This window comes from Stegostoma tigrinum, chromosome 3, assembly GCF_030684315.1.
Source record: "Stegostoma tigrinum isolate sSteTig4 chromosome 3, sSteTig4.hap1, whole genome shotgun sequence".
Lineage (NCBI taxonomy): Eukaryota > Metazoa > Chordata > Chondrichthyes > Orectolobiformes > Stegostomatidae > Stegostoma > Stegostoma tigrinum.
Genome location: NC_081356.1, coordinates 5,079,929 through 5,093,584, shown reverse-complemented (window position 1 = coordinate 5,093,584; position 13,656 = coordinate 5,079,929). Strand labels below are relative to the sequence as shown.

The following is a 13,656-nucleotide window of genomic DNA, read 5'->3' as shown; positions in this document are numbered from 1 at the left end:
GTTTCCTTGAGCTTGTTCCAACGTTCACTTGAATTACGGCTGATCTGTACCTAACTCTTGGTATATTTTTAACTCCACATTTTTCTCAGGTATCTTATAAAAATCTATTGATTTCAGTATTGACAATTTCAAGTAACCAATTATGAGATGATAGTGTGGTGATAAACTTACTGGACTAGTGATTCAGTGGCTTGAAGGATAGGTATTTAAAACCCACAATAGTTGGTAGAACATAAATTTACTTAATAAATCTAAAATATAAAGCTAGTTCCAGAAATGGTAACCGTGAAAGTTATTGATGGTAAAAATCTATGTGGTTCACTCATACTTTAGGGCATTACCAGATGACTGCAATGTGGTTGACTCTTAAACTGCCTTCTGAAATTGCATAGCAAGCCTCTCAGTTCAAGGGCAATATGAATGGGAAACAAATGCTTGTAGCCTCTACATACCATGATAAGCGAAAGATATGAATGCGTTTTGTTGGCCTGAGTTCCAGAGTTCCACTTTTCAGAAAAAATTACTCAAATTTTGTTTCCAGTATCTTCAGCTGGAATTTTAAGATTATATATTTTTTTCTGATTTCTGCCATCACACTACAGAAAATCAAGAAGGATGAAGCTGTGTCAGAAAATGCACCCATATCTCCAATAATTTTGAAGGAGTGGATTCTTCCTAGGAGACAGAGCAATCAAGTGAATTACAATAACCCTAACAGAAAAAGTGAGATGATTTGGCTGTGGAGATAGACTTTCTGTTGCAGGCTAGACTGTGTCTCCCGAATTATTTCATGTCCTTTGGTGTGTGGTAAGAGATATTTTGAAATGATCGGAACTCATTTAGATAAGGAAAAAGAACAGTGAGACCTTGTAGCGTGAAGCCTTTCAGTATTAAGGTATTAGAGAATATTAGGATGCAGGTTTATGAACAGCATTTCAGGGGTGTAACTCTGGGTTGCTATCCTAGCCAGTTGCTAGAATAGAGAGGTTATGAATTTTTAGCACTTTGCTGGATTTAAAGGGCATCACTAAAGTTTTGAAGTAGATCTGTAGATCGGGTTGTGGGTGTTGAGATTGGTTGGCTCGCCAGCCTGTTTGTTGTTTGGCAGACGTTTCGTTACCGTGCTTGGTAACATCCTCAGTGCAACCTCACATGAAGTGTCGGTGTGTTTTCCCGCCTAGTTTTTAAACTCTGGGGTCCGTTGAGATGGATTGCCTCACTTCCGGTTTTCCTTCCTAATGGAATGTATATAGGGTTGAGTTCAATGTGTTTATTAATAGCATGCTTCATGGAGTGCCATGTTCCCAGGAATTCACATGCTTATCTCTGCCTGGCCTGTCCCAGAATCTTGGTGTTGTCCCAGTTGAAGTAATGGTTCTCCTTGTCCATGTGGATTGAGATGAGTGAGTATTGGTCGTGGCTTTTTGTAACCAGTTGGTGTTCATGTACCCTTGTTGTTAGTTTCCTTCCTGTTTGTCCGATGTAGTGTTTCTCGCAGTCTGCGCAGAGGATTTTGTAGATGACATTGGTCCTGTCCATGATAGGGAGTGGGTCTTTAGTGCTCATGTAGGCCCTGATGTAAGATAGTGTGAAACCTACGTGAATAGCGTCAGAAAGATTCTACATGCCCTGACACACGCATCACACTACCCTGCATAAGGAACACGTCGGAACTCATCACAGGACACCTTCGACCACTGGGTTTCAGAGTGGCACTGAAGCCCACATCAACTCTACGACAACTGCTCACCCGAACTGAAGACCCACTCACCGCCATGGACAGGACCAATGTCATCTACAAAATCCCCTGCACAGACTGCGCGAAACACTACATCAGACAAACAGGAAGGAAACTAACAACAAGAGGGCATGAACACCAACTGGCTACAAAAAAGTATGACCAATACTCACTCATCTCAATCCACATGGACAAGGAGAACCAACGCTGTGACTGGGGCAACACCAAAATACTGGGACAGGCTAGGCAGAGACAAGCATGAGAATTCCTGGAGGCATGGCACTCCATGAAGCAAACACATTGAACTCTACCCCATATACATTCCACTACGATGGGAAACGAGAAGTGAGGCAATCCATCTCAACAGACCCCAGAGTTTAAAAACCAAGCAGGAAAACACACCAACGCTTCATCGGAGGCTGCACTGAGGATGTTACCAAGCATGGTAATGTCTGTAAAACAAGAAACCAGCTCGGCGAGCCAACCACCCTGAACACCCTTAAAGTACATCAGCACCAGTTCCAAAAGTGATGGTAGCTTTTCAATGAGGATTGGTATTAATATGCTAACAAATTGTCCCAATACAGATGTAATCCCCAAATATGATCATGTAAAACTTTTGCACTTTACAAGTATGGGAGTAACTCTCCTAGTATTCCTAGCATCTGCCTACACTTTTCATTACACGTATGGAATATACACCACATTTGGCTCAGCTAGTGGTGTTTATTCTACACGCAAGGCTCTTCTATTCCATCTACTTCATCTCAGCCTTTCAGTATATTTTTCAATCCCCTTGTTCTCTCATTTACGTATCTAGTTTCTTTTGGAAAGCACCTAAGCTGTTTGCCTCAACCATGTCCTGTCTTTTCATTTACTAACCATTCTGAGTAGAGAAATGTCCCCTTAGATTTATGAGTATTTGTCTTCTCTGTTTGGTCCTTGTTTTTGAATCTATCGTAAGTGGAAAAAATATTCTCTCCACATTTTCCTCTCCAACCAGTCATAGTTTTCAATACATCTAAGTCTTATCTTTTCATGAGACATACATCCCAACTTGATCAATCTTTCCTGATGGCTTTAATGCCTCAGTTTTCTGCTGTTGTAAATCTTTTTCATATTTGGCATTGTGTTTCTATGCCTCATTTTGTATATTAAGGCAACCAGAGTACTGTTGGTGCACATTACTGTGTTAGTCACGATCCCTATCAGTATAGTATAATTTAAGATAATTAATACTAAATATTTCCGTGCAAATTGATTGGCTTGATGTAAACAACAAAATAGCAGATAAGTGGGTTTGCAAATGCATTGAATTGTTCAACTATCAGGATTAACAAATAAGAATATAATGATATTTCAACCTGTTGTCACCACTGAAAGATTCAGTAGCGAAGATCTAGACAAGTATGAGTGGCGTAAGTGTTCACGCACCATTAATTTATGAATTCCTATTGTTAATCTAATAAATGAATTTTTTGTTTAGAAGCATTTATGAAACATTAAAATAAATTATAGTATGCAACATTAGAAATAATTATATTAGAGGCTGGAGAATTCTGTGCTTCTGAAATACGTTTAACTTAGTATACCATGAGATGTGATCCAAGAACAATAAGTTTAATTTCAAGAAGCAGACTGAGCTCCTGCCTGACATTTAAACAGACTGTTTTCAGTCAGTGGAAAAGTCACTACCTTAAGAGCACTGACAGCACAGGTAGAAAACTAATTGAGTCAAAGGAAAATGGTGGGGGGAAACACCACTGTGTTCAGAATTTAAGTCCATTAGACACAAAATAAATGTTTTACAGAGATAATGGGAACTGCAGATGCTGGAGATTCCAAGATAATAAAATGAGAGGCTGGATGAACACAGCAGGCCAAGCAGCATCTCAGGAGCACAAAAGCTGACGTTGCCCGAAACGTCAGCTTTTGTGCTCCTGAGATGCTGCTTGGCCTGCTGTGTTCATCCAGCCTCTCATTTTATTATAAATGTTTTACAATGGTTTAGCAAATTTAACAGGTAGGACTGAAAGGTTAACTCCTGAATTTAGAATGCCATAGACAATGAATGTCCAAGTGTTAAAAAACGGAGTTAGCCTTGTCCTCAGATGGCTTGTTTACTCCCAAATTATTGTTTTTTCTGCCGTCGTCAGCTGTTTTCATTTGCTTGAAGCTTAACTGAGAATTCCGTCGACATTTTATTCAATATTTTTCAACTTGAGTTATGCGTTCAAGCCCAACAATAATGACAACATGCATTAATTAACACTGGTACTGTTGATTATATTTTTTATTGTTAAAATTTTTGATGACTAAGTTATAAACAAATCTGACTTTTGATCCTTCATCTGTAATGCCTCACATTTGGATTATTTAGTTCCATATTGGCAAGGAAGGAGGCAACAACTAGGAACAGTTGTGATGAAAATATCTCTGGTCAGGATCATGTATTCCTGTGTTCAGTATAACTTTGCCAAATGGATAAGTTATGCATTTAAAAACAAAACCCGTTGGCCCAGTAATATTGTTTTGTATCCAATTAATATAACACTGAGTAGACCATTCTTGAATTTCCTTACCCCATGACATGAGTTTTGCCAGTGTTGAAATTGAATATCGATCAACTGAGTAGATTATATTTCTATTTAACTATTGTGTTTTCAGTAGCACTTCTATAGATTACACATGATCAAAAATCTGGAGGACAAGTTGCATAATTATCTTAATGTATTTGGAAGGGATGAAACATGAAGAAAGGTGCTCTTCGTATCTGTATATGTTAATATTAACAGTCGCATAGAAGTGCTGCACAGCAATCAAAAGTGATTTGTGAATGAATGCCATACATTTTGCTTGAGGCAAAAGATGATTAATCATTTTATTGATCAGTATCTGAGGAAAAAATTAATGCAGTTCACTATAATTGCCAGGGTTTCCATAATAGAAATTGATTCCTTATTAATTAATTGTTTGCTATGTATGCATTTAAGAAAGTTTGCTTTTTTTAAAATTTGCATTTATTTTCCAATTTAAAAGCACAAAACATTGGCCTAGATGTTATATCAGTGGCAGTAATTATCGTAAGTGGGGAGGTGAGTAAGAGAAAACGGTAGATATGTGACTGAGGCGGGTAGATGTGAAATGTAGATGGGAGGGTGTTTCGGTCAGGTATAGTTGGATGGTCAGGATGGATTGTGAGGTCGCTGAGGGGGAAGCTGGATAATTGGATGGTTGTAAGGTTAAGATGCAGTTGGGGACATAGCGTGTTTAGTCATGATGGTGCAGTTGAGTTGGGTCTTGAGATTGTTGCCTGGTTTGGGGTGTGATTTGTTGGTCTGGTATGTAGTCAAGAATTGATGGCATGTAAGGACAGTTGTGAAGGATTCAGGAGGTGTAATTTGGGGATTGGTTATTGTTGTTGAGCCAGGTTTTAGTCTTTCTAATTTGACCTTGGTAACTACCGAAGGTACATATCATGGGACTGTCCAAAGGTAATTCAGGTTAGGAGAAATTCAGAGGGTCCTGGGGGACAGGGAAATTGCCCCTGGGAAGTTTCAGCTTCCAAAGCACTTCCCACAGAGCAGCATGTTAGGACTAGAAAATTTGGCCCATTATATTCATTTTAATCACGTGTTATCTACAATGTTATGTTATGAAACGGCATGCATTTTGCAACCGAAAGCTACATCATCTGAGCCATGGCAATGCTAAACAGATTGCCACTTCATTTGAAAGTACTTTCAAATTGACGCTGCTCACATTCATCTGGGAGCCTCCAAACCCAGCTGTCATAGAAAAGCATGGCATAGTGCCCTTGCGCACCGCTATCAGACCAGAGTCGAGGCAAAGCAGGACATGTCTCCCATTTATCTGCCATCAGTCAAGTTTAAAGAACCTGCCTTTGAATGGTAATTAAGGGGTGAGTAGATGAATGAGTGAAGTGGGTAAGTTGAGCTAGATGGTAGATTGTGTGGTTGACTGGTCATGGGTGGTGGTCATCCAGTTGGTTTGGATGGTGGTATGGGTGTAGTAAAGCTGGTAGAATCAGCCAAGCCACAGTCTGTGCTCGGGAGTGGTAGAGTCATAAGTTTGGTTTTGGTGCAGTGAGGGGTGATGTTGAGAGTGTGTAGCTGAGTCAGATCAAAGGGTAGTCTATTTTGGGGAGGTAGTTTGGGGGTCAGAATTGGAGCATCAGTTGTGAAATTACCCAGATATTTGATGAAATTTAGACATTTTAAAATTTGCTGCACAACTGAAGGAGTATGTGGACTTGCCCTACAATTTTGCAATCAACTTAGAGTTAGGAGGATTGTCAATTGGGCATTGGAAGTTCTTAGGCCGTTCCTACATAGATCTGTACATTGGAATACAAAGAGGCTCAACATTCATCTTGGCTGTCTCTTGTCTGGCCTCTGATGTCTAGAGACCAGAAGATTTTTCTCTGTCTCAGCTTTTAGTTGGAAAGTTACGTTAAAACATCAACATATAGCTTTAATCATTTTTTCATAATGTCAATTTTGATGTATCCAACTTTCTACTGTTGAAAATACTGCAGGAAGATCTACAGTGTAAGAGTACTAAATTTTCCTTTTGATGCTTCTCTTCAGACGCTCAACTACCTATCCTTACTCAGAGGCCCAAATGTATAGCCAGAACACGGGAGGAACATATTTTGACTCCCAAGGAAATTCTGCCCAGGTGACAACAGTGGTCTCGTCCCACAACATGGTGGGCACTGGCGGTATTCCAATGGGCGTTACAGGCGGTCAGATAATCAGCAGCTCAGGGGGTGCCTATCTTATAGGCGGCTCAATGGATGGAGCTAATCACCCAGTCAGCCACACAACACGTGCTTCTCCAGCAACCGTAAGTACATGTAGAAAATAATGCATTATGCTTTGGTTTGCTGCAAGGTTTAATTCATGTTCTGTGTTGCTTTCATATAAATCTTTTTGAACCAGGGATCAAGGATGAATTATCTAAAAACAGATGCTGACACATTGTAATTTGTAATTAAAATTTTCCAGCTGGAAATGATTAGAGCAAAGCTTTTGTTCAGTTCTTTGCTTGATTTGTGAATCTTTCTACTGTCTGTCTGTGTTTTACAAGAAGAATTTTAGAAGTGCAGTTTCCATGATTGCTTAACACCCCGCAGCTCGCTGATGTATATTTTAGCATAATTAACTCATACAGGGGTCTAAGCCCATAGCATGGCTTGGTTATAGGGAGCAATCATTAGACCATATAATGACTGATCTAAGTATTTTGTTACATTATCAAGAGAAGCAATCACAGGAGTCACAGGGAGGTTAAGCAGTGACCTGCAAAAGTCTTCAGGAAAATTGCTGCACCTAGTTTCCCCAGGATGTTTCTATGAGAAAGTGACTTACATTATTTATGTCTCATTAGTGGCCAGTGGGTCCAATGAAGAGTGCTGGGGGGTGGGCACAGGCTTGTCACTAGCTCAGCTAATTACTAGCGTGTTTTGGCAATAGACTTCCGTTTTCTATGATGCAGACCTAAGATGTGTGAGTTATCTTCGAGAGACACCTAAACAAATTTTGCAGTGAGACCAATGCAGAAAATTAGCACAAAGCAAACCAGTTTCTACCCCCTTCCTACATTTTAGTTACCTTTGTATATATTTTCAAATCTCTGTGGTGTTCAGAAATAAGCTGTTACATAATTCCATCATTATTCCTGTTGGAATTTTTAGTGGTTAAATTAAAGCCTATCTCACATCCTTCTATTAATAGTCAATTTAGTTAATTTAACTCTCTAGACTGCTTTGGTTGTTAATTTAAGGAGTGGTCTTTTGTTTAGATTATTTGTAGGCAGTGCCTGGCACACATGGGGTGCGCAAATGACGCGTGCGTGTTTGTCCTTGCAGCTGCAAATTTTGTTAGTAACCATGGTTTCCTCTTACCTTGCACTGTTCTTGTTCTCTTACCCATTCTCAGCCAATCAGGAGAGGTGGTGTCCTTGAGGGATACAGCTGGGTTTATGTGAGTGATAGGGATATTAAGAGCTGAATGTGAATGACATGGAAGAGATGTAGCAATGAGATGGAATGCCATTAAAGATAACGTGGAAGGGAAGGATCTGATGTGGGAGAGATGGCACATTGGATGTGTTGATCGAAATGGTTAAGTGTGAGAAAATGGCACTTTAATATGCTGAAGAAGAAATTTCACTGAAGGAAAAATGACCAAAAAAAGTTGTCAGATGACTTTTTTAAAATAAACTAGTCAGCACTCTCTTATGATTCAATAGATGAAGATTATAACATCCTACACTCTCCAGATTTTCAATCAACCTAAATTCACTGGACAATATCACCATACAAACATAAATTCCAAGAACGAACAGCTATAGATTTTTTTTTGCAGAAGATTTGAATGTATTATCAAACACCTGTAGAGCAGGTATGACTTGAGCCCAGCCCTTCTGACCCAGAGTTAATAACACTTCAATCACTTCACGACAACACTTAAGGGGAAATTCTAAATTTGTTCGGAATCCTAAAACCTAAACAAGATCTTTACCATGGCACAAAATTAATAGTTAATGAGCTGTTTTGTTCTGTGAAAGATGTTGCAATTGTAACAGAGGAATTTCAACATAAGCAAGATCGGATTTATGAATTCATACTGATTCTGCAGACCTTTGAAGAATGGCTGATGGGGATTTCTAAATCTGAGGATTTTTAAAAACTCACTGGATTGTTTTGACTGATTGGCATAGTTGAGGGAAAAAGTTGCATCTGCCTATGCAGTCTCAGTAGACACTTTGATATCCCTTGGGGGAGAAATGTCAGCATTATGTTGTGAATGCTCAGCTGATAATGAAAAGCTGGAATTATCTCAACAAGGGCTCTTTGAGTTCACAGTTTGATTAATTGTTTTAAGACTGTTTTAAAACATTAGCTGTCTTTGTGGGTCTGAACTAGGTTTTGTTTGTTTTTATGAAGTTCACGCTTGAAACTTATGACCTGTGAATGGGTTTTTTGAATTGGGAGTGTTTTTCAGATTTGTAAGACTAAGAGTTACCTTAAAGATTATTCAAAAATTATCACCTTCCACTTTTGTGTGTACCCGCGTGCATTCCATTGTGAATAATTGTATGAATGGTTATAGATCTATGGTTTAAGAGGCCTTAGATCATGTAACTGATGGCTCAGGAACATGGATTAGCATTTACTTGTTATGGAGCATATCATGCAGCAGTATCTGTTGAGCAATGTTATTTGATTGAGGAAATAAATGTAATGAGGCAGGGCACACAATGTTTTTAAAAAAAATTAAAGACAAGGATTCATGTTGAACATGGAATTACCCATTTAAAATTCCCATGTCAGCTAACATGAAAATCCAGAAAGGTTCATTTCAAAATTAGGATGTACCCGGTAGAGAACATAGAGATAAAACACATATGCTATTAATTAAGTTAATAGACTCGATCTCAGCACAGACAAAGCTAAAAGGTATAAACAATAATTTCATCACACAGGAGGTGGCCTGGAAAGAGACCTGACACTATCCCATCTAGATGTGAAAATAAGATGCTAACTACAGGAGCAATAAGGAATTTAAAATCTTTAAGCATCCAATTGATGGGATGAGATCGAAGACTCTTAACAAATTAATACCATTGGACTCCAGGATCAAACACGTATCAAAAACAGATGAAAATGTTAGCTAAAGACAGAGAAATGAAAAATGTTTTAACTGATAAACCTTTAGCAAAATTCAAGGGAAAAATAAAAGAAATCCTCGTATCAGTGTCATAAGCCCTCACAAACAAATTGTTGAGATAAATGCTCTCAACTTTATAACGGAATCCACACCAAATAATTGAGAATTGCTGGTTATACAGCATCACATGAAAGTGGGAGGAACCTGTACAGAAGGTTAACACATTTGCAAAGTGGAGGAACCAGACAATATAAAAATAAGATCTATTCACTAAAGATTTGGAAGTATGAGAAACCTACAGATAATACTCCTCTAAAGATTTCTGCTGGCAGAAGATAATTTACTCCCTTGGAGCTTTACGGTAAAACTTTAAAGGTCTGTGAATATTTTGTTCTTGGGTATTCCTATATGTTTTGAATACTTCCAAACAACATCGAACTGATTTTATTGGATTTGTTATCATATCTTTTGATTTTTTTTGGCATAGCAGTTAATGTGCAATTTTGTAGATGTCCAAAAAGATTTGGGAGTTCAGGTGCCTTTAAAATGCCACAAAACCGATGCAGATAACAATAAAGGTTCAGGGATTTCTGGCTTTTATATGAGTGAACTGGACTACATGGGTGCTGAAATAATGCTGCAGCTATACAAAACCTTGGTTTGACCCCACTTGGTGTACTGAGAGCTGATCTGGACACCACACTTTTGGCCTCAGATGGAATATAATGATACCTGGTCTTCAGGAGCTAGGTTATCAAGAGAGATTGTAAAATTAGATTTGTTTTATTCAGAATTTAGAAGGTTAAGGCCTGATATAAATGAAGACTTCAAGATAGTAATAGGAAAAGATAGAATAAGTAAAAATAAACCATGTCCTCTTGTTGGGGATTCGAGAACTAGGCACCAGCGTCGTAGAATTAGGGCCAGATTGTTCAGGAGAGATGTTAGGGAGCACTTCTATACACAGGTTGGCATGTGTTTGGAACCCTCTTCCACATATCAGTGGATGCTGGATCAGTTATTAATTTTAAATCTGAGGGAGAGAATTTTTCGTTAATCAAAGCTATAAAGGGATTTAGACCAAAGGCAGGCATGGAGAGTTAGCCACAATTCGTCCATGATCTTCTTAAATGGCAGAACAGGTTCAAGGGGCTGAGTGGCCTACTTCATTCCTGTGCTTCTTAGCCTATCCACTGCTTGCTAATTTCTATTAATAAAATTAGCGAATGTCTTATTCAGGTAATTTTGTTAGAACTGAAATTAATCCTACTGCCCTGCATATTCCTTTAGGTAGGAAAGTATATACTCCTCCAGGAGAGAAATCAGAGATCCTTAAAATATCTGGGACACTTACAGCATACCTAAAGCTTCCTAAAATTAAGAAGGCTGTTTGAATACCATTCTCGGATAGTTTCTTCCCATATGGGATAGTTATGGGATTAACTGGATTGAATTCAGTGCACAGAGGTTACGTGAGAAATCCTCCTGGTCAAGGTTAGCTGTAACTGAGAGTTTAAAAATTCAAATCTTTTCACGAGTAGGCATTGGGATGGGGAGTCTCAGAGAACCTAGATAAGGCTTCTGAACAGCCATTCTTGGCACTTATTTGTTCCTGTGGCTGCCTGTGCTCTCCTGCTGGGTTCAAAAGGCCTAGTTTTAATTCAACTTGCCCGTTTGGAGCGAAAGTTGCACTTTTCAAGACACTTGTTACAAAGGTAGGTCTGGCGCTTTCGGAAAGTTCACTACTTAAACCAGCTGCGTCTATTGCCAAAATCCACAAAGTGTGTTTATACCTTTAATAGTATTAAACCTATCACATGTAAACCTGCCTTTTCAACCCAGAATAAAGTAGTTTTCCCATTAGACTGTCAAAATATGTGAAAATAATCAAGTTACATTTGAGTTAATCATTTCAGAATGTATTTCCAGACTTTGTTGAAATATAAATGGCCAGCACAACATTTAGACCTAGCCTATAAGATGATAAGTGCCTAATTAAGGTGTCAATCTTTTCCACGCAGTAGTGGTGTGGAAAAATGCAACAGTCCGTTATCGAAGGTGTAATCACAGAATAATATGGTGGCTCAGTGGTTAGAACTGCTGCCTCACAGCACCATGGACCAAACTTTGATTCCAGCCTCGGGCGACTGTCTGTGTGGAGTTTGCACATTCTCCCCGTGTCTGCTTGGGTTTCCTTCAGGTGATCCGTTTCCCCTCTCAGTCCAAAGATGCACAGGTTAGGTGGAGTGGCCATGCTAAAATTGCCCATAGTGTTCAGGGATGGGTGGATTGGGTAGGTTTATAGAGGGATTGGTCTGGGTGGGATGCTCTGAGGTTCAATGTGGATTTGTTGGGCTGAAGAGCCTGTTTCCACACCATTGGGATTCTGATTCTATAGATAGGACTATAGTGATAAGATCAGACAAAGTCAGCATTGACTTAAGAAGGAGAAACTTGATAAATCTGCTGGAACCTTTTGAGGCTGTAACTAGTAGAGTGGATAAGGGGGTGACAGTGGATGCAGTTTACTTGGATCTTCAGAAGGCTGTTCATAAAGTTCCATACACAAGATTAATGTAAAATTAAATGCCGATTACAAGTTGTGTACTGAAATGGATCGAGAACTAGCCAGCAACTAGGAAGCAAAGAGTGGGAACAAACCTTTCTCCAACTGGCGGCCTTTTTCTAAGTGACATATCGCAGGGATCTGTGCATGGACCCCAGTATTCACAATATATTAATGATTTAGATGAAGGAATTAAATGTAATATCTCCAAATTTGCAGATGATACAAAGCTGAGTGGATGGCTTGAGCAATGAGAAGGATGCTTCAGTGTGGTTTGGGCAAGTTATGTAAGTGGATAAATACATGGCAGATACAGTACAGTATAGATTGGAAAATGTGGGAGGCGAATGAAACATGGATGTCCTTGTACACTGTTGAAGGTAGCTGTACAAGTCCATCAGGTGGTGAAGAAGCAAACAATATGTCGGCCTTCATAGCAAGAGAATGAGAGTACAGGAGCAGGTGTGTCTTGCTGCGATTGTATCAGGTCTCGGGATCACACCTGCAGTTTTGTGTGAAGTTTGGCTTCCTTATCTGAAGAAGAATGTTCTAGCTATTGATGGAGCGCAGAGAAGGATTACCAGAGTGATTCCTGGTATGGTGGACTGAGAGACAGGGAGGGACTGGATCCGGTAGGACTATTTTCAGTGGAATTTAGAAGAAAGAAGGAGATCTCATAGAAAACTAGAAAATTCTTAACAGGATTAGACAGGCTAGACACAGAAAGGAAGTTCTTGATGTCAGGTAGTCCAGGATCAGGGATCAAAGTCTACGGATAAGATGCAGACCTTTCAGGACAGAGATAAGGAGAAATTGCTTCACCCAGAGAGTTGGTGGTCCTATGCTATTCTCTACCATAGGACACTTTAGGCCAAAACATTGAAGACTTTCAAGAAAGATGTAGATGTTGTTCTTAGGACTAAAGGGATCATAGGATATGAGAAGAAAGCAGTGACAGGGCATCATTAAGTTTGATTGTAGTGAATGGTGGAGCAGGCCGTAAAGGCCTATTCCTGCTCCTGTGTTCTAATTTCTCAGTTTTCATGATACCTATATAATTACCAACACAAAATTATGTATATTAAATCAAAAAAAATTGCATCATCGTTATGAAGCTGAAAATCATTGCCCAAATCAAGAGACATATTGTCGTTGCCAAACTTCCATGTAGACATCTGCTTTACATAGTTGGGGATTACTGAATCAATGCTTTGTGGTGGCTTTAAAATTAACAAAATTTGACAAGGAAATCCCACAATGCTGACAGTAAGTCACTCAGGCTGTATTCACACTGCTTACATCTCTGAAACCTGAGAGCATATCCATCTCCAGTCCTATTTTTCAAGCTTGTGCTAAGGGGTTATACCACCAGTTGAGTTGAAATACTTATTTTCCCTCCTGCCACCAAACCATTATCCAAATGAAGATTGGAGTTAGCAAAACAAAAGGTTGGCCAAATTCAAGAACCAGGATAACGTTTTGTAAGTTAACATGAAAAGAAAATGATGGTATGCTGGTGGAGCAGCTGCAAAATTATTTCCTGCTGAATCAAAGATCCCTGTATTTGGAGCTAATTAGACACTGACAACGTGAATGCAAGGCTGAATGTGGTTCCTGAGATCAGATATTAGCCAGTGTCACATACCAAAACCTTT

At 39.1% G+C, this 13,656-nt stretch overlaps 1 protein-coding gene across 5 annotated transcripts in view; it reads left to right on the top strand.

Moving 5' to 3' along the window:
* Positions 1-13,656, top strand: part of LOC125450901 (transcription factor RFX3-like) — a 235,452-nt gene that overhangs the window by 116,469 nt on the left and 105,327 nt on the right. For all 5 annotated transcript variants that reach the window (XM_048527267.2, XM_048527264.2, XM_048527265.2 and 2 more), the window contains one exon: positions 6,349-6,607. In XM_048527267.2, the coding sequence (XP_048383224.1) occupies positions 6,349-6,607 (259 nt within the window). The remainder of the gene's footprint in view (positions 1-6,348; positions 6,608-13,656) is intronic.